This window comes from Siniperca chuatsi, linkage group LG20 (assembly GCF_020085105.1).
Source record: "Siniperca chuatsi isolate FFG_IHB_CAS linkage group LG20, ASM2008510v1, whole genome shotgun sequence".
Lineage (NCBI taxonomy): Eukaryota > Metazoa > Chordata > Actinopteri > Centrarchiformes > Sinipercidae > Siniperca > Siniperca chuatsi.
Genome location: NC_058061.1, coordinates 22,748,992 through 22,769,868, shown reverse-complemented (window position 1 = coordinate 22,769,868; position 20,877 = coordinate 22,748,992). Strand labels below are relative to the sequence as shown.

General features: G+C 41.8%; 1 protein-coding gene across 3 annotated transcripts; it reads left to right on the top strand.

Annotated features, from left to right (window-relative positions):
• The first annotated feature begins 14,990 nt into the window (after positions 1 to 14,990).
• LOC122867608 (E3 SUMO-protein ligase ZBED1-like) lies at positions 14,991 to 18,061 on the top strand. Of its 3 annotated transcripts, XM_044178601.1 has the most exons (3): positions 14,993 to 16,761; positions 17,038 to 17,404; positions 17,685 to 18,061. In XM_044178601.1, the coding sequence occupies exons 1-3, from the start codon at positions 16,418 to 16,420 to the stop codon at positions 18,009 to 18,011; spliced, it is 1,038 nt and encodes a 345-aa protein (XP_044034536.1). In that variant the 5' UTR covers positions 14,993 to 16,417; the 3' UTR covers positions 18,012 to 18,061. The 3 variants fall into 3 exon arrangements, 1 of the variants encoding a protein (XP_044034536.1); XR_006375962.1 differs by having other exon boundaries at positions 14,991 to 17,404; XR_006375963.1 differs by having other exon boundaries at positions 14,991 to 17,404; positions 17,682 to 17,699.
• Positions 18,062 to 20,877: the final 2,816 nt, after the last annotated feature.

The following is a 20,877-nucleotide window of genomic DNA, read 5'->3' as shown; positions in this document are numbered from 1 at the left end:
TATAATTCGGCAGAAAGGTACTGTAGTAACGGGAGATGGAGAGAGGCCCTGTGGCTACAAATTAGGTGGAAAGAATACAACCAACCTGAAGTGACACTTGAAGGTGCACCACCCTGCTATTTATGCCACAGTAACTTAGCTAACTAAGTCCTAATGTTAACTAAGCATATAAATTTGCTAATGTTAAGTCAATGTTACTGGGCAGTCGGCTGTGTCAACTTGTGGCAAATTTGCTAGCAAGCCAAGTTTGCTTAGCCTGGCTGGAAGCCAATTATTCTCACAAAAAAGTTTTACGTTTGCAGTAACACATTCATGAATGAGCCTGGTTTCCAGGCTAACGTTGGCTGGGTTAATGTGTTAGCTAATGTCAGTTTGCTAGCTTCAAAGCTTGTGAGTGGAACATGCAGGGCTTGACAAATCATGTTATAACTTGTCCGGGACAAGTAAACTTTTTGGTCGGACAAGTGACATTCTTTATCATCATATATTGTCCTATCGCTCAATCCATTTTCACTTACTTCACTTGATACTGTCACCTTGATTCCAATTTCGGATACCTGTATTAGCCTAATTGAATTAGTTTAAAGAGAGAAAACATTTTGACTAAAGGTTGACTTAAATGTAATGACTTTTCGTTGAGTAAAACTGGACAAAAATGTTTTGAGTTGTCAACTAAAATTAGACTAAAACTATGAAGGATAAAAATGACTAATATGTGACTAAAACTAATAAGCATTTTTGTCTAACACTGCCAGTTACACCACCAATTAGAGGGTTGTCTGATTTCTAGATTTAGGAGAGAGTGGTGCATGTTCACAAATATTGACTGATCTGTCCTGGGGCACAGGAAAAACATAATATGTGAATTTGCAAAATGCGCATTCCCTTAACTGATTAGTTGGCATTGAAGCCTTTACTTGAATTTTTTGAGTGTTAACAAAATGTACTTGAACTGTTTGTGGTTGGATGTTTACAAAATGTTTTGCGAATCAAAATCAGTTACTTAACTGGTTAGTTGGTACAGAAGCCTTTACTTGAATTTTTTGTGGTTAAATGTTTTACAAAATGTTCTCTGGGTAGCCTATGTAACAGAGGAAAGTTTACATACTAATTGCACTGCTTTTTAAATGTCTGAATGTTATTTTCCATGGTGACCTGAAAACAAAACAACAAACACACACACAAAAAACAATGAATAAATGTTTGTGCACCATCCAATGTTCAAGGCTACTTTGTAATAATTTTAATTTAGGCTGATGTTCTAAACAAGTGACTAAATAAAAATGCCCTTGATCAATTTCACTTAATTGATACCTTTGTGTATATACAACTGACATTAATAGGTTAATGCTAAAAAAAGGTCTCTGGAATAACTTGCCTTGAGTGAAGCATTACTGGTCCATTTATTTAATTGATTATCATTGTGTCTAGGCCTAACCTAGGCTACAACTGACATTGATAGGATAATGGGCCCTTATCACTGCAGACATTTTGACTTGTCATAAATGGGTAAACACAGGTGTAATTATTAAAGAATAATTAACTATTCATTATTCTACATGGTTACACCTATTTACCCCTCTATGACAAGTCAAAATGAGTTGTGGAAAGGGCCTATGCTTCAACTGTTCACCTCTAAAGATATAGTTGCTCTAAATGGCACTGCCCTGGTCTCCAGCACCACTGAAGGAACCTCTGAGTTATCTTTGATGAGGATTTATCCTTTAACTCCCACATGAAACAAACTTTGAGGACTGCCTTTTTTCACCTACGTAATATTGCCAAAATAAGGCACATCCTGTCTCAAAATTATGCTGTAAAATTAGTGCAGGCATTTGTTACTTCTAGGATGGACTACTGCAATTCTTTATTATCCGGCTGCCCAAATAAGTCCCTAAAGACTCTCCAGTTGATCCAGAATGCTGCGGCACGTGTCCTGACAAGAACTAGGAAAAAACATCATATTTCTCCAACATTAGCTTCTCTGCACTGGCTCCCTGTAAAATCCAGAATAGAATTTAAAATCCTACTCCTCACCTACAAAGCTTTTAATGGTCAGGCACCATCGTATCTTAAAGAACTCGTAATACCTTATTAACCCACTAGAACACTGCGCTTAGTAGTAGGTTTAAGACTTTCCTCTTTGACATAGCTTATAGTTAGGGCTGGCTTTGGTGAGTCCTGAACCATCCCTTAGTTATGCTGCTATAGGCCTAGACTGCCGGGAGACTTCTCATGATGGCCCTCTTTCCTCTCTCCTTCTCTCCCTCTCCACCTGTATGCATTTTTATCCCATTACTGCATGTTACTAACTCGACATCTTCTCTCTTCTGTAGTTTTGTGCTTTCTCATTTCTCTTCTCTCTCCTGTCGCTTTCAGCAGGTATTTCTACCTCTGGAGCTACAGAGACTGGATCTGTGGTTATGGGCCACCTGCTTCCCCTCGTGTTCCTACTCGACAACTGCTACTACAGTTGTTATTGGCTCTGTTACTATTGTTGTCATTATTATTCCTATGACTGTCATTCCTATTATTATAATTATTATTAATATTACCACTACCATTACAATTTAAAAATTCTAGGTGGTATTTGCATTGTGCTTCCCCCTCTATCCCACCCCCCTTCTCTCTCTATCAAAACATCTCTCTAAACCTCTTTCTGTCTCTTTCTCTCTCTTTCTGCCTGTCTCTCACAAACCCCTCTCTCTCAAAACCTAACATGGCAGCGGCGGATGGCCGCCCACCACTAATGTGTACAGTTTCATGCAGATCGGACTCATGGCCTAGGCGGAGTTTGAAAAAGTAGGTTCACATATTTCATGTTTTTGCAACTACAGTGGGTACGGAAAGTATTCAGACCCCTTTAAATGTTTCACTCTTTGTTTCATTGCAGCCATTTGCTAAAATCAAAAAAGGTTATTTTATTGCTCATTAATGTACACTCAGCACCCCATCTTGACAGAAAACATAATATATACATAAAAAATGTAGAAATTTTTTGCAAATTTATTAAAAAAGAAAAACTGAAATATCATATGGTCATAAGTATTCAGACCCTTTGCTCAGTATTGAGTAGAAGCACCCTTTTGAGCTAGTACAGCCATGAGTCTTCTTGGGAATGATGCAACAAGTTTTTCACACCTGGATTTGGGGATCCTCTGCCATTCTTCCTTGCAGACCCTTTCCAGTTCCGTCAGGTTGGATGGTGAACGTTGGTGGACAGCCATTTTCAGGTCTCTCCAGAGATGCTCAATTGGGTTTAGGTCAGGGCTCTGGCTGGACCAGTCAAGAATGGTCACAGTTGTTCCGAAGCCACTCCTTTGTTATTTTAGCTGTGTGCTTAGGGTCATTGTCTTGTTGGAAGGTGAACTTTCGGCCCAGTCTGAGGTCCTGAGCACTCTGGAAGAGGTTTTCTTCCAGGATATCTCTGTACTTGGCCGCATTCATCTTTCCTTCAATTGCAACCAGTCGTCCTGTCCCTGCAGCTGAAAAACACCCCCCTAGCATGATGCTGCCACCACCATGTTTCACTGTTGGGATTGTATTGGGCAGGTGATGAGCAGTGCCTGATTTTCTCCACACATAGCGCTTAGAATTAACGCCAAAAAGTTCAATCTTAGTCTCATCAGACCAGAGGATCTTATTTCTCATAGTCTGGGAGTCCTTCATGTGTTTTTTGGCAAACTCTATGCAGGCTTTCATATGTCTTGCACTGAAGAGAGGTTTCCGTCAGGCCACTCTGCCATAAAGCCCCAACTGGTGGAGGGCTGCAGTGATAGTTGACTTTCTGGAACTTTCTCCCATCTCCCTACTGCATCTCTGGAGCTCAGCCACAGTGATCTGAGCTGTAAGGTCTTATATAGACAGGTGTGTGCCTTTCCTAATCAAGTCCAATCAGTTTAATTAAACACAGCTGGACTCCAATGAAGGAGTAGAACCATCTCAAGGAGGATCAGAAGAAATGGACAGCATGTGAGTTAAATATGACTGTCTCAGCAAAGGGTCTGAATACTTACTACTGACCATGTGATATTTCAGTTTTTCTATAATAAATATGCAAACATTTCTACATTTATGTTTTTTTCTGTCAAGATGGGGTGCTGAGTGTACATTAATGAGAAATAAAATGAACCTTTTTGATTTTAGCAAATGGCTGCAATGAAACAAAGAGTGAAAAATTTAAAGGGGTCTGATTACTTTCCATACCCACTGTACACCACCACTTAGTGCAGCAGGCCGCCCATCACTGAGTCTGGTTCTGCTCGAGGTTTCTGCTTCTTAAAAGGAAGTTTTTCCTTGCCACTGTCGCCAAGTTGCTTGCTCATGGTGATGAATTGGCGCTGATGAATTCAATTGAATCTAAATAAATGCATCTCTGTACTCTATATATAAATCAGTTAAACTAAATCAAGACAGAGAAGTGTTCAGGGTTGGACAGTTCAGCAGTTACAGTTCTAAAATCACTAGCACATTCTTAAAGAAAAATTAATCACTCTCTTAGCCTGCCTCAACCTTAACTGCACACATTTGAAAATCAACCCTTCAACCCTGATACTTCAGCATAACTGTATACTTATTATCTTCACTGTTTATATTTTCAATAAAACTACATCATACACTACACTGCTCTCTTCATTTTCTGTGACATCAGCACCACTACTACTTACCAAAGAGCTTGCTTACATAGGGACTTGGACCGGCTTCTCGAGTACTGGCTTGCTAGCTAGAATTACACATCTCCAAAAACATCAGAAAACATTTTCAAGTAGCATTATTTTCATAAATCAACAACATATTACAAATACTGTCTGTACATTTCAAGCTTAAAAAAAGCTTTAAACTAAATTTGGTATCATGTGGTTGCGGCGAAAATTATGTCCACTAACGTTATATCACAAACATAGATAATGCAAATTGAGAAAGGCCAATTGTTTGCCCACTTGCGTGATACCTCAAAATCATTACTCAGCATCAACAGTAAGGGAAGAGGCAGTGTTAACAGCAGCAGCTAACATTAGCTGGTTAATTCAGAGTAACCTCAGCTGCGTTTTGCTTCTACAGATGTTTTTCTTTTTGCTCTTCACAACTCTGTGAAGACTGTCAGTCTGTCAGTTGGGAAAAATGCCAATATGAAATAAAAACAGACTTTTGAAAATGGGCATTTTGAAATGAAAATTGAAAAATATAATAAAATAGAAATAATATCCAATACAATTTTATTAAAAAGTATTTTATTGATTTAATAATTAACATTTTGGGGTTCCATAGTATTTAACCTCAAATCCTTTATGACATGAACACACCTTTAGACTACTTGGGCAGTCTGCAAGATTACATCTAAAACAGCAATGCATGTTTTAAGCAACTTATTGGAAAATAAGATGATCAGTTCAATTCAATTAAATTTTATTTATATAGCGCCAATTCCTATAGAGCAGGTCTAGACCGTACTCTTTATAATATTATTTACAGAGACCCAACAAATCCCACCATGAGCAAGCATTTGGCGACAGTGGCAAGATAAAACTTCCTTTAAGAGGCAGACACCTTGGACAGAACCAGACTCAATGGTGGCCATCCGCCACTGCCGTGTTAGGTTTTCAATTTTGAATTATGATTCTATAACACCATTATCCACATGACTTCACCTTGACATCTGAGAATTTCACATGCAACAGGGAGAATATCCATTTTGTACTCTGTCTCTTTTTTCATTACAGATGAAAGGTGTATTAATAGTACCTGGTACAAAGACAAGCCGCAATAACAGAGCCAGAAGTCGCATGGTATCAGTGTCAGCAGAAGTGTTAGCATTCCCTCTGGAGGCCCCTGACTCTTTTAAATGGGTCTTGCTGGAAATTGGTTCCACACATGAGGCATGAAAATGTGTCCTTGCTTTCCTAACAAATATGACCTGAAAACACATGGAATCAATGCTAATATGGCTGTATTCAAGAAGAAGGGGTGTATGCATGTGTGTATACTGCGAGGCACCCCCTGCAGCAATTGATTATGTAACTGTCCTATGGTGGAGGATATACTGTACCCTGGCTTCACTTCATGAGTGGATTCACTTAAACAGAATTGTGTGTATGCAGCTGAGTACCGCAAGTGCTTGTGTAAAGCATATCTGACTGGTTTTGGATCTCAATGCTGCATGAGATACGAGGACATGTGTAAGCATGACGGACAAGAGTTTGATATGCAGGACCAGACCTCTTCTCTATGTATAGAGACGAACAGAGCCCCGGATTAAGATGCAAGTAAGACTCAAAGAAAGTGGAGATTACTATTTCATGGAAGGCTGAGTGTATGTTCAAACACCTGTTGCATGTGCATACATACTGTACATGCAACTATTTTAATCATTGTTCATGCGAGGAAGATGAACATGCTTCTGATGTTCCATACCAACCCTGTCCCCTAAAAATGACATTCATACACAAATAATTTGCAACAGCAAATATGTTTTAAAGAAACGTAATACCATTTTATGTTTTTGTTTTTTTAAACAGTTTTAGAGAAGTGTTGATTGAACTGTACGATCATTTTGGAGGTGGACAAAAACAAGACTCCAATGGGATAATAATGTCGCTCTATGTGTGGTGGATGTGGAAGTAGGCAAGTTAGCCATAGTGAAATGGTAAGCTGGTGATATGCATTGTCTGTGTATCTGTCCACTTATTTTAAATGTTTTTCTGTCCCCTAGTTGCCAAAATGAATGTTTTGTTTATCTCTGTGTGAGGTGTCTGATGTTTGGTTCTTGCTTCTGTTGGGACTCCACAGATGAATTCATTCATTGTTAGGAGAGCATTTGAACTCAACATTCCAAAATCCCAAGAGCCATTGAACGCATGCTTCCAGCTACCATTGGTCAGTCTGACCTGTGACCCATGATGTCACCAGGTCAGTAAAAGGGGTCAGCAGCCACTGTTCTGTCTCTTTTCTCCGCTCTTCTCTTTACGCCCGGACGTGATCATTTGCTGAACCTCGGCACGCACGAAAGGATAAAGGATTAGGCTGCAACACAAGCACCTGTCTTTGTCTTTCTGATTAGCTCACAGCTAACTGAGAATTAGCAAGCTCTCTTTCCTCCTGGCTTCGTCTCCAGCACTGCTGCTCAGCAACAGCTGTTATCGCCGGAGCAGAAACACCAAACTTTCTCTCTCTTACCACAGCACTGCAAGAGCCTGCGTAAGATTTCTGCAACAACGTTTAGCTCCAACGGCTGCCACACACAGTCTACCAGCTAACTTTAAGAACTGACTTTGAGGAGAACCACAGATGGAGCGACCGGGTCCTCCATCTGCACAACGGACTGCACAGCACTGTTTTCTTCAATTCGAACCAACATTCTTCCCTGCCTGGCTCATCCAGTGGAACCACCAGATAACAGAAGCATGTTCAAAGCAACTGTTCTGCCTTTATGGACTGGTAACGTAACCGCTGAACCTATAATTTGGCATTACATAGCTTCACATAGCTTAACAGTGTACTTGGCTACGCACAGGACTGTGTTACTTTGTGAATGTTTATGTATTGATTTGGTTAATTGAGTTTTATTGTTATGATGTGTTTTCACTGTTAGGTCAATTTGGTAGCCACATGCTAAGTTGATGTTAGTAATGTTCACACAGACACAGGGTCTTGCATGCAACTAACTATCCTCTTTCTAACCTCTCACACATTCACCCCAATTTGACTTTAACAGAGCCACTCATGGCCTGGCCACCATTTTGAGTTAGATTTCTTTTGCTTCCCGACATTTTGAATTAACTTTCTTTGTCTGACGACATGCAGCCTCTGCAATAGCCACCATTTGGTATCCATACACATTTTCTTTTGTAGTTAAGCATTGTTATCTTTTAATAAATGCTTGTGTACAGTTATGCTGGTTTCTTTAGTGTTGCACAAGAGTGAATAATTTGCCAACCTCTTCTACACAAAATAAAACAACAACTACCGACAGTCATAGTCCTTAATGGCTTAACAAAGGTGTCACCGGTTAGACTGTCAAAATTAGAAAAATAACAGCCTCAATCCCGGAGGAGCTACGTTAGCAATAGTGACGGTTGCATCCGATTACCTAACATTATAGTTCCCTCAAACAATTTAACGTTATAATGAACATGCGTGTCAGAGGGGATTTAGAGGTGGCCCAGGGTCCAACATAACCGATGGCCTGGGGCCAGTACAAGTTTATGCAGGGCAACTTGACTGACCAGTCACTGATCCGTCTGAGCCAGTGGCGGACTGGTACACTTATGTAAAAGACAGTCGCTCTTCTATAAGAATGGAGTGGACGTGGGATATATTACCAATGTGTTATGTCGAAGGTAAATTAAAGTTCAGAACCACTGTAAATCTGCTCATTATAGTGTTTAGACCCAAAAGGTGACTGTTATTGAGGGTGTCATCTCAAATAAGTTAGCAGTCTAACGTTAGCCCTATTGTAAGACACGAGCTGAGGTACTTTTGGCTAGCTAGCCATGTAGCCAGCTGCATTGAGCTCAACAGCTATGGTACTCACGTTAATATAAAAATCTACAAATATTGACATGATTATACAGTCGTCCTTTCTCCCTGTAGCCATTGTTGCTGTGTGGCTGTTTTTTTATAGCTCTCTATGAGATTTGTTTTCAGCAAGAAAACACTTTGACACTACGTGCTAGCTAATGTCAACTTTTACTGTAGCTGTCTGTCTAATGTGGAGCACTGTGAGTTTTAGTTTACTAACTGGCAACCACTGGAATGGAATGGAAGGGGGTAGGGGGAGTGCGTCATCCAGTGGCTGGATGTTATCAATGTTATCAGTAGCACCTTTAATAAAACAATAATAGGAATGATAATGATAATAACAGTAATAAGACAAATAATAATAATAATTGTAGTAGCAGTTGTCGAGCAGGTACATGGGGGCAGTAGGAGGCCCACAATCATAGATACAGACTCTGCAGCTCCGGAGGCAAAAATAACTGTTGTAAGCGACAGATGGAGAGAGGAGAGCGGCGAGAAAGCACAAAACTACGTGTGAGAGAAGATGTTGAGTTACAGTTGAGTAACATGCATTAACGGGATAAGAATGCATTCAGATAGTGAGGGAGAGGAGGAGAGAATGAGAGGGGCATCATGGGAAGTCTCCTGGCAGTCTTGGCCTATAATTTGGTAAGTTGCAACCATGCAGCAACCTCCAAGTATGAAAAGTGAAGCAAATGCGGAAGTGCATTCTTTCTAATGGCCAGCAGTGGGCGACTCCACTAGTTGCAAAAAGAAGTTCTTCTCACTTGATTTATTACCTCAGTAAACACTTTCCATATGAGTTTATGGTCTCAATCACTAGTTCCAAGTCTTCTTCAATACAGCAAGAACTTGAACCCTTTCACAGTGTGTTTTCAGTTCAAGAAAGTTAATTGTAACATTTTGGTCACCTAAATATGTCTTGTTCAGAATTCAGTTGTACTAAAAGACACTCTAAGGAGTCGGCTGTTTTTTCTGGAAAGTACATTTTGTTTTAAGCCTGTTTTTTGCTAGCCAAAATTAGCATCCCAATTAATATTACAGTTAACGTAAATTATAGATGTACCTTGCTACCCAAGCTAGCTAGCTCCACCCTCTGGTCCAAATATGGTCACTTCTGGTTCCAAAAAACCAAGATGGTGACAGGTGGTGAGTTTTTCCCATCCGCTTTTGAGTTATGTTTAGATTCGTCATCAGATTGGCCACGCCTTCTCATTGGTTGAATGCAGCCTTGTCTCTGGAAAGAAGCACACAGCCATGATGGTTACAGTTGGCTGCATGACTACAAAGATGTCGAAATTTCTATAGCTATCTCTACCAACTCTACAGGACTGTAGGTAAGAAACCACCAAGTGAATAATGCAGAATTTTCAAGTTTGTCTTGTTGTTTTAATTCTCACAACTAAAAGACTAAAAGTGCAAACATTAGTAGGTAGAAGAGGCGTGGCATCAGGCTTCAATTTAGCTTAGCTAACTAGATATTAATGGTAAAGTAATAGCAAATATTTAATCTGGTAAAACTATTGTAGTGGTTAGCCGTGGTCAATAAGATTATTTGACAATGCAAAATACAGCATTCATTAACGTTAGCTAGATGCAGCTCCCAGATTAGTCTGCAGACAAAGTTAGCTTTGTAATGCTACCGCTAATTTACGTTATGTATATTGAATGATTTCAAAGCTCCCAACTCCTGCCTGAAATTATGCTGTTAACGGTTGATTCAAAACCTTATTAACTGCTCTGAATAGTTACCGCAGAGTGGCTACTGGCTTGCTAACAGGGCTTGAACAAATTGCTATTGTGAATAGCAGCATTTGTTGCCATGGATTATGTAACATTAGTGATGTTGGTGATGTTATCTACAGGTACACTAGCTATTTCACAACAATTAATCATTAAAGAGCGTAAAAGCTGTACAGTAATGTACAGAGCTTTTATTTACCTCAACATGAGAGCACCAATTCAATTCAAATCAATTTTATTTATATAGCGCCAATTCATAACACAAGTTATCTCATTGCACTTTTCCTATAGAGCAGGTCTAGACTGTACTCTTTATAATATTAATTACAGAGACCCAACAAATCCCACCATGAGCAAGCATTTGGCGACAGTGGCAAGGTTTCTGCCCTCTAAAAGGGAATAATAAATAGGAAAATAAAACAACTAAATATTGCACCACCACTGATACATCAGAAAACATCTGAAGGTGACAGGACTCTGTGTGGTAGCTGAAGTCTGTGGTGAAGATGGTGAAGAGGAAGGGAAAGAGGACAGTTCCCTGAGGGGCCCCAGTGTTGCTGACCACGCTGTCCGATACACAGTGCTGCAGGCGCACGTGCTGTGGTCTGCCAGACAGGTAGTCCACAATCCAGGACACGAGGGGGGACTCCACCTGCATCGCTGCCAGCTTCTCCCCCAGCAGGGCAGGCCGGATGGTGTTGAAAGCACTGGAGAAGTCAAAAAACATGATCCTCACTGGGACGTGGCGTCTTCGGCCCAGGAACGAGGCAAGATGTCTTCCACAGAAGAGACTCAGGCTCAGGTTGAAGACATGTTGAAGAACTCCACATAGCTGGGGGGCACAGGCTTTTAGCACCCCGGGGCTAACGCCATCGGGGCCTGCAGCCTTGTTTGAGTGGAGTTTCATCAGCTGTCCTCTCACCTGGTCAGCAGAAGTTACAGGTGGGGGAGGTGGGGAGTCATTAGTCAGAAGAGGGCCGTTAGCCTGATGGGGAGGGGGGAGCAGAGTACTCAGAGGAGCTTGAGGGCCGACAGCAGCTGAATTAGAGGGGGGATGAGCAGGAGCCGGTGTGTTGAATCTGTTAAAGAACAGATTAAGTTCGTTGGCCCTGTCCACGCTGCCTTCAACTCCTCTGCTGCCAGTCGGTCTGAAGCCAGTGATGCTCTTCATGCCGCTCCAGACCTCTCTCATGTTGTTCTGCTGGAGTTTCCGCTCCAGCTTCCTCCTGTACTTCTCCTTGGCCTCCCTGATTTTCACCTTCAGGTCGGCCTGGATTGCCCTCACCTCCTCCCTATTACCATCAGTAAAGGCCCTCCTCTTGGCATTCAGGATGTCTTTGATGTCCTTTGTTACCCACGGTTTGTTATTTGGATAACAATGGACCATCTTAGTTGGGACATTGCAGTCCACGCAGAAGTTAATGTAGCCAGTGATGCACTCAGTGAGCCCATCAATGTCCTCTCCATGAGGCTCACAGAATACATCCCAGTTTGTCACCTCAAAACATTCCTGCAGTGTCTCATAGGCATCCTCTGACCATCTCCTCACTATCCTTGTGGTCGCAGGCTGCCTTTTAACCAGAGGCACATAGCAGTGTTTGAGGTATACCAGGTTGTGGTCTGACCTACCCAGGGGGGGCAGGGGGGAAGAGCTGTATGCGTCCTTAACATTAGCATACAGCAGGTCCAGTGTCTCCTCTCTAGTAGGACAACTCACATACTGGGTGAAATTAGTCAGTGTTGTTGAAATACTGACATGGTTGAAGTCACCTGAGATTAATATGAGTGCACTCGGGTGTTGAGTCTGGAGTTGTGCTATGGCGGTGTGAATGGCGTTGCACGCCGATGCCAGGTTAGCACAGGGGGGATGTAAACAGCCACAACAATGGCATGTGAAAATTCACGTGGCAAATAATATGGCCGGAGTCCCACAGCTAACATTTCAATGTCCGGGCTTCAGATACTCTGCTTGATAGTAACGTGACCAGGGTTACACCATCTGTTGTAAACCAGAACAGCAAGCCCACCGCCTTTCCGTTTACCGCTCCCGGTGTGATCCCTGTCGGCCCGAACAGTCTGAAAGCCATCGATGGAAACGTTATGGTCCGGGATATCCTGGTGTAGCCATGTCTCCGAGAAGCACATCAAACTACACTCACAGAACTCCGTCTGACTCCGGGCTAACGCCGTTAGCTCGTCCATTTTATTCGCCAACGACCTCACGTTGCCCATGACGAGAGAAGGCAGACACGGCTTAAATCTCTTGTTCTTAAGTCTCTTTTGTCTGCACCCCTCTCTCTTCCCTTGCTGCTTCGTTCCACCTCTGCATCCTCGGTGTGTCCTCCTCCAGATCTCAGTGGGGACATCGGTAGTCCTGGGCGCCATGCCGCTTGGCTTCAGCGCGATCAGCTGTTCCCTGGAGTAAACAAAGCAGCCTAACGGCTGATCTGCAGCACTGCCGTGACCGAGTAGCAGGAGAAGAAGTTCCACGGCGAAAAAAAGTACCAAAACACTTTCTACTCTCATTTTCGTAAAGAGCGTAGTTTAAATTATACTTACACACAAGTTACTTAAGTTTGGAAGAGAAGGGAAAGCTAAAAGTTGGAAAAAGTAAGACGACGAGACGGAGCTATGGCAACAGGCAGCATGCGGGCTGGCGCATGTGCACTAACAGTTTGCAGTAGTCCAGCCTAGAAGAAACAAATGCATGCACTAATTTTTCGGCATCATTTTGAGACAGGATGCCTTATTTTTGCAATATTACGTAGGTGAAAAAAGGCAGTCCTCGAAGTTTGTTTCATGTGGAAGTTAAAGGATAAATCCTGATCAAAGATAACTCTGAGGTTCATTACGGTGCTGCTGGAGGCCAGGGCAATGCCATCTAGAGTAACTATATCTTTAGATAATGTGTTTCGGAGGTGTTTGGGACCAAGTACAATAACTTCAGTTTTGTCAGAGTTTAACATCAGAAAGTTGCAGGTCATCCAGGTCTTTAACACCAGGCCTTATGGAGATATTATCAGAGACAGGATATTATCTTTTCAGGAAGGTACAGCATGTCTAAAACGCAAGAAAATGTATGCCATTTAGTGCTAAAAAATATTACTGGTAGCCTTTTCTACACTTCTCTATATTGATTCATGCTGAAACTATTCTTTATGAATTTCCAACTTGATATTGTTGATATTGTCTTTAGTTACACTTTTTGATGCAGACAGCAATACAATGCTTGGAAGCTTAAAAACACACAGGGAGAACTCAGCAGTGGCAGTAGCAGTTGGGGTAGCAGAAGGACCTCTCACGCCTCAGACAGCAGCGGACCAGAGAGTGAGTAAAGAACAGCAGTTGGAGGGAGACCAGTGTCGCAAGGCCATTTCTCAACTGAAACACAGCACAGACAATGAACTGATTTTTATGAAAATGAGAGCAAACTTCTAGCACAGACAAAAGTTGATCCATGATCCTGAGCAATGCACCTGCCACCACCAAGTGGAAAGAAGGGATCTGTGAAGGTCATTATCCGGGAAGCTGTGGACTATGTCGTCAAGTCATAAGGTCAGTTTGTCCTGATGTCCATTTATATTCATCCAATAGGCAATAGTGTAACCCCCACTCCAAAAACGAACAAACATTTTGGCCAACTAGCATTCTCTCCACTCCAAACAAGGCAACGATACAGGTGGATTGTCTCACAGGTAGAGAGTCACATGATGGGGTCAACATACAAACTGAATAAAGTAAATTTCAGTGAGGAAATATTATGCTGAATTATGCTCATTGCCTGTTGTCAGTCTCTACATCGCTATTGACCTTGTGCTTATTACCAGTTATCAAACTCAACAAATTTGTTGCTGTTAACCATTTTTGCTCATATTTCCATAGTTGTTGCCAATTTCCAAGCTTTGCATTGACTGTGCTACAGTCTTCTGCACCTTTTATAATGCACTGCTGTAGAAATAATGTGAGATCAGTATTACCACCATTTGTATTTAATACCAAGGCACACTGAATTCCTGCACTTGAGGTCATTCATTTCTCCCCAACCCCTTGTGTACAACATACAATTACATGCTGTGTGATTACCCAGGAGGAGAGGAAAGCCAACCGGGATAGGAGCCATCCTGGCCCAGTTTGGACTTAATTATGGCTGCTCCTGGCTAATGTCCAGTCTGGATGAAATGGGACTCAGGCTGGCCAAGCAATGGGAATCAGAGACTGTTGTGCCCACATCTCTACAGAGACCTGCTCCATCAACATCCCGGATCAAGCACTCGACTGGCGGACCGTGTTCCGAGCTGACAGAGCGCAAGACTCCAGCAAGATGAAAGGAGGAGGACTCTGTGTTTACATTGATGATGCTTGGTGCTGAAACGCAGGCAAAGTGGATGGACACTGTCTCACAAATATCAAACTTTTTATGTAAAGATGGAAACCATATTATCATCACTACATCTGCCGTTTACATTCAATCAGATGCAAATTCAAAAAATGCGCTGCAGAATTATTTCCTGAGTGTATACGTGTAGGCTATATATAGAAATAACTGTATATATTGCTTTATTTTATTTTAGCCCCGAAGGGGCTGAAACCCTTTTAATATTATTATTATTATTATTAGTTGTCTGCCGCTTCGGCTCAAATTCCCGTTAGCTGGAATGAGCTAGAATCACAAAACTTGTCCCAATAACTGGAAATGATGTGCATGTCCTTCCACAGAAATATAAGCCCAATCGGCCACATGGTGGCGCTGTAATTAATTAACCCAAAAATGCCATTTTGAACAGGCCACAGCCCTCACACCGTAAGTCCCAATGACTTGACTTGACTTAGAGTTGTGACGTTCGTGAACGAACCGATTCTTTTGAACGGCTCATAAACATGAACGATGGGAGCCGAGTCGCGGCTGGAGGGGAGCCGTTCTTTCTGTCGTTCTTTTTTCCTATGCGTGTTTCACACAGATGCACACAAATGAGCTCCTCCGCGAGACAGAACAGTTATAGGGGGAGGGGCGCACCCAACGCAGGCCAACCCTTTATAGCGTGATGATATTAGTTATTAGTTGTGCACGCGTCCTTCACGTGAGTACTTCAGTGGAAAAAAAACCCTGCGTTCCTCTGTCATTGGGTAGGAGCGGAGCCATGACGTGTGTACGCTGCCGTCACATGCTTACTCCAGTTAAAAAAAAACAAAAAAAACACATGCGATTGCCTCTCTGTCTCAGTGCCAACGTCAGTAATAGCGGGTCATTCGGACTTCGAAAGGAAGAAGACACACACGTGACACATCTGAAAATGAGCCAGAGGAAAAGCAGCAGCATTTGGGTGCACTTTTCTCGCGAAGAAAACAGTAAAGCTAAATGCAGCATTTGTCAAAAAGTCATTTCATTTAAGTCTGGGTCAACAAATAATTTACACAGGCATTTGAAGACTCAACACCCAACACTGCAGGTCACAGGTTTGAGAGGAGAGCCAGACTCAGACAACAACAGTGACACTGATGTGTCCATTGCCTCCTCTGCCTCCACATCAAGTGCAGCTGCAGCCACAGCAGCCTCTGACCCCACTGGGCCCACATTGCCTGGCCAGGCACGACCAAAAAGAAAGCAGACATCCATCAGTCAATATTTACCTCCTGTCTTGACCCCATTAAGACAGGAGAAGATAGACGAAGAGCTGGCAAAGATGATAGCCACTGACTTCCAGCCTTTCTCAATAGTGGAGGACACAGGATTCCAAAAATATTCACAGGCGCTCAACCCCTCCTACATTCCTCCAAGTAGGAAGGCACTAGCCCAGAAGGTCACGGATATGTATGACAGGGAGACAGCATCTTTGAAGAGAAGGGTGTCAAAAGTACCAGCTGTCTGTTTAACCACAGACTGTTGGACTTCAAGAACGACAGCATCATATATGTCTGTAACCTGCCATTTTATCGAGGATTTCCGTGTGGCCTCCTGTCTCCTGGACTGTTTTGAATTCAGTGAGCGGCACACAGCAGACAACATTGCACAACAGCTGCTTAGTGTTGCAGCAGAGTGGGGGGTGGACAAGAAAGTAGTGTGCTGCCTAACCGATAATGCGGCAAATGTTACTAAGGCTATACAAACCATTGGATGGATGCACCTACCATGCCTGGCCCATACTATTAACCTGGTGGTATGGTAAGAGATGCCCTGCAAGCTTCAAAGCCCATCATTGATAAGGTGAAAGAGGCAGGGGAATACTTTCACAGAAGCACCGTGGGGGCACAAAAACTGAAGGAGACTCAACTACAAATGAAGATGGAGGAGCTCCGACCAAAACAGGATTGTCCTACAAGGTGGAATTCCACCTACTACATGTTGAAAAGCTTTATTGCCAGTAAAAATGCTATAATCTCCACCCTGGCCGTCACCAATGCACCTGTCTGCCACCTGTCCCAGGAGGAATGGACCACAGTGCAAGAAATGTGCACAATCTTGCAACCATTTGAGGAAGTCACTGTGGAACTCAGTGCAGAAAGGTATGTTGCTCAGTTGCACAGCAGTATATTTCTTTAGCATGCATGCATAGTACATAATAGTAAATTATGAATATTTTATACCATATTAGAAATCTGTGTAATACACTGGAGTATATATCATTGTCAGTAGATTTCTGTATCCTGCATGCCAATTTCCTGATAAAAAATTATGGATATTTGATACCACAATAGATATCTGTTTAATACATTGTACTATTTATCATTGTTTCAGCTTTAAAATTGTAACATTAAAGTTTTTTTTCTTTTTTTCACCAGCTACTTGACAGCCTCGAAGGTCATAGTGCTGGCCAGGGGACTTCAAAGAGCCACAGCTGATTTCCGGCGAAAAACTACAACAGCGGTAGCGCAAGGTGTGATCGACAGTCTGTGTGCGAGTATGTCATCGCGATTCCACAGGATTCATGCCAACCACATACTAGCAGAGGCTGCTGCACTTGACCCGCGTTTTAAGAGGATGGCCTTCCCTGATGGCAGAACAGCAGATGAGACGTTTCAAAGGCTGTCAACTGCAGCAGCAAGAATTAGCAGTGGCAAACCCATCCAACAGCAACCAGCTGTGGAAGGACTGGAAGGAGCAGGCAGTGGTGCTGGATCAATAGTTTGGAGCTATTTCCATGAGGAAGTAAGGGTGGCAACAATAAGTCACATTTTTTTTTAGATATTTGATATCTCAGTCTAAAACTTCCAATAGCTGTAAATCACTGCATTTAATCTGTACATAATCTGTACATACTGCACATACTGTACAATCTACTATTGTCACTTCTAATTAAATGCTAAACTGCATTTCATTACTCTGTTCTCTTACACTGTGTAATGACAAAAGTTGAATATAATTTAATCTACTCTAATCACATAAAAATGGTATCTCCCATTGTTATATCTCCCACCCCTATGAGCAGGTAGCTGGAACAGTGAAAGCCAGGAATCCAACCGCTGATGCTGTCATGGAGGTGCGAGCCTACCTGGAGGAGCCTCTTCTTCCAACACATGAGGATCCCCTCAAGTGGTGGGAGAGTCGAGCCCCTGTTTACCCCAGGCTTAGCAAGCTGATGGCCAAGAAGCTTTGTGTTGTGGCGACATCAGTTCCCTCTGAGAGAATATTCTCGAAAACTGGACAGATAATCTCAGAGAGGAGAAGTCGCCTTAAGCCCAAAAAGGTCAGAGCTCTTGTCTTCCTTAATGCAAATTTGCCCAAGGACAAAAAAGAGAGGCAGAAAAAGCCATAAAGTAAGGAACTGCTTTGTATTTATTTACATTGCATTTTGTGTTCATTTAAAACTTGTTATTTTAAAAAGTTTACAAAACAAAGTTTACAGTAGTAATAGTATGTAGTATGTAGACATTTCCATTTTATTTATTCTAATTTTATCTACTTTAAATATTTTTTGTTTTCTATCAAAATGTTCTTGTGTGATAATGTTCTTGTGTGGAAGTGTTTGTAGTAAAAGCTGTTTTGCACAGAAATTCATTGCAGCCGGCTTTGTTTTTGATGTTTATTTGTGAGTAGGTATTGTATGAATAACATAAGTCAACGTAGCTTTACACACACACACACACACACACTTTGTACTAAAGGTAAATCCAAAATAGTGATGTCACTGTCTAAGCAGAGGGATTTGTGCAACCCTATGGAATATAGTCCACACATGACAAATGAGGTAATAATCAATATTTCAGAATAATTCAAACTCAGATATTGGTGTGTGATATCCGAGTTTTAATTATTTGACTACAAATCTCACCTCATCATTCCTCCCAGTGATTATTTCCAGGATAAATTGAGATACCCCCAAGCTGGCTTCTTAAAACTGACTAAATATTTAAAAAGAGCCAAAAGAACGGCTCTTTGAAAGGAACGGATCGCGAAGATCCGGATCCCCTCAAAGAGCCATAAATCCCATCACTAGACTTTCTCACGGGTCTCGCGGGACAGTCCAACTCAATGTGCTCTACAAAAAAGCCTCTTGGACCACTAATTAGATTTCCGCCATTTTGAATCTTTTTGAAGATTGAAAACAAAATCCAAACCTACATGGCCCTGTGTGAAATAGTGATTGCCCCCTAAACCTAATAACTGGTTGGGCCACCCTTAGCAGCAACAACTGCAATCAAGCGTTTGTGATAACTTGACAATGAGTCTTTTACAGCGCTGTGGAGGAATTTTGGCCCACTCATCTTTGCAGAATTGTTGTAATTCAGCCACATTGGAGGGTTTTCAAGCATGAACTACCTTTATAAGGTAATGCCACAGCATCTCAATAGGATTCATGTCAGGTCTTCATTTTGTTCTTCTTCAGCCATTCAGAGGTGGACTTGCTGGTGTGTTTTGGATCATTGTCCTGCTGCAGAACCTGAGTTCGCTTCAGCTTGAGGTCACGAACAGATGGACGAACATTTTCCTTCAGGAGTTTTTGGTAGACGGCAGAATTCATGGTTCCATTTATCACAGCAAGTCTTCCAGGTCCTGAAGCAGCAAAACAGCCCCAGACCATCACACTACCACCACCATATTTTACTGTTGGTATGATGTTCTTTTTCTGAAATGCGGTGTTATTTTTACGCCAGATGTAATGGGACATACACCTTCCAAAAAGTTCAACTTTTGTCTCGTCAGTCCACAGAGTATTTTCCCAAATGTCTTGGGGATCATCAAGATGTTTTCTGGCAAAAATGAGACGAGCCTTAATGTTTTTTTTGCTTAGCAGTGGTTTTTGTCTTGGAACTCCACCATGCAGGCCATTTTTGCCCAGTCTCTTTCTTATGGGGGAGTCATGAACACTGACAATAACTGAGGCAAGTGAGGCCTGCATTTCTTTGGATGTTGTTGTGGGGTCTTTTGTGACCTCGTGGATGAATCATCGCTGCTCTCTTGGGGTAATTTTGGTCAGCCGGCCACTCCTGGGAAGGTTCACCACTGTTCGATGCTTTCGCCATTTGTGGATAATGGCTCTCGCTGTGGTTTGCTGGAGTCCCAAAGCTTTAGAAATGGCTTCATAACCTTTTCCAGACTGATAGTTCTCAATTACTTTCTTTCTCATTTGTTCCTGAATTTCTTTAGATCTCGGCACGATGTCTAGCTTTTGAAGATCCTTTGGTCTACTTCACTTTGTCAGGCAGGTCCTATTTATCTTGATTGAGAACAGGTGTGGCAGTAATCAGGCCTGGGTGTGGCTAGAGAAATTGAACTCAGGTGTGATAAACCACAGTTATGTTTTAACAGGTGGGGCAATCACTTTCACACAGGGCCATGTAGGTTTGGATTTTGTTTTCCCTTTATAATAACAGCCTTCATTTAAAAACTGCATTTTGTGTTTACTTGTGTTATCTTTGAGTAATATTTAAATTTGTTTGATGATCTGAAACATTTAAGTGTGACAAACATGCAAAAAAATAAGAAATCAGGAAGGGGGCAAACACTTTTTCACACAACTGTAAATCCTAAACAAAATTACCACTGCTGAAATAGCAGAACAAAATAGGAGAATAGAACTGTAGAGAACTGTAAAAGACTCCTTACAAGTTATCGCAAACGCTTGATTGCAGTTGTTGCTGCTAAGGGTGACCCAACCAGTTATTAAGGTTTAGGGGGCAATCACTTTTTCACACAGGGCCATGTAGGTTTTGATTTTGTTTTCCCTTAATAATAACAACCTTCATTTAAAAACTGCATTTTGTGTTTACTTGTGTTATCTTTGACTAATGTATAAATTTGTTTGATGATCTGAAACATTTAAGTGTGACAAACATGCAAAAAAATAAGACATTAGGAAGGGGGCAAACACTTTTGCACACCACTGTAACTTCTGTTATGAATTGGCGTTATATAAATAAAATTTAATTGAATTTCATACAAGGAATGGACAACATTAATACATGGTTAGTCGTGAATGTAGAATGTCTCATTTTTGGCAAGAGGCCAGGGGCATCAAGTGGGGGGTCCAATGGCCCCTTCCCTACTTCCGGCGCCCTTATTCGGACCACACCCATCTTCAAACTCTGCCTTCATTGTGATCTCAACTACACACCTGTAAAGCTTCGTGATTGCATCTTGCACGGTTGTGATACTATCGTGCTGACAAAATCTGTCCACAG

Coding starts and splice junctions, on each gene's coding strand:
- LOC122867608 (XM_044178601.1), top strand. CDS start 16,418: ATGGTAAGAGATGCCCTGCAAGCTTCAAAGCCCATCATTGATAAGGTG. Junction 16,762..17,037: donor GTGGAACTCAGTGCAGAAAG/GTATGTTGCTCA, acceptor TTTTTTCACCAG/CTACTTGACAGCCTCGAAGG. Junction 17,405..17,684: donor GGAGCTATTTCCATGAGGAA/GTAAGGGTGGCA, acceptor CCCTATGAGCAG/GTAGCTGGAACAGTGAAAGC.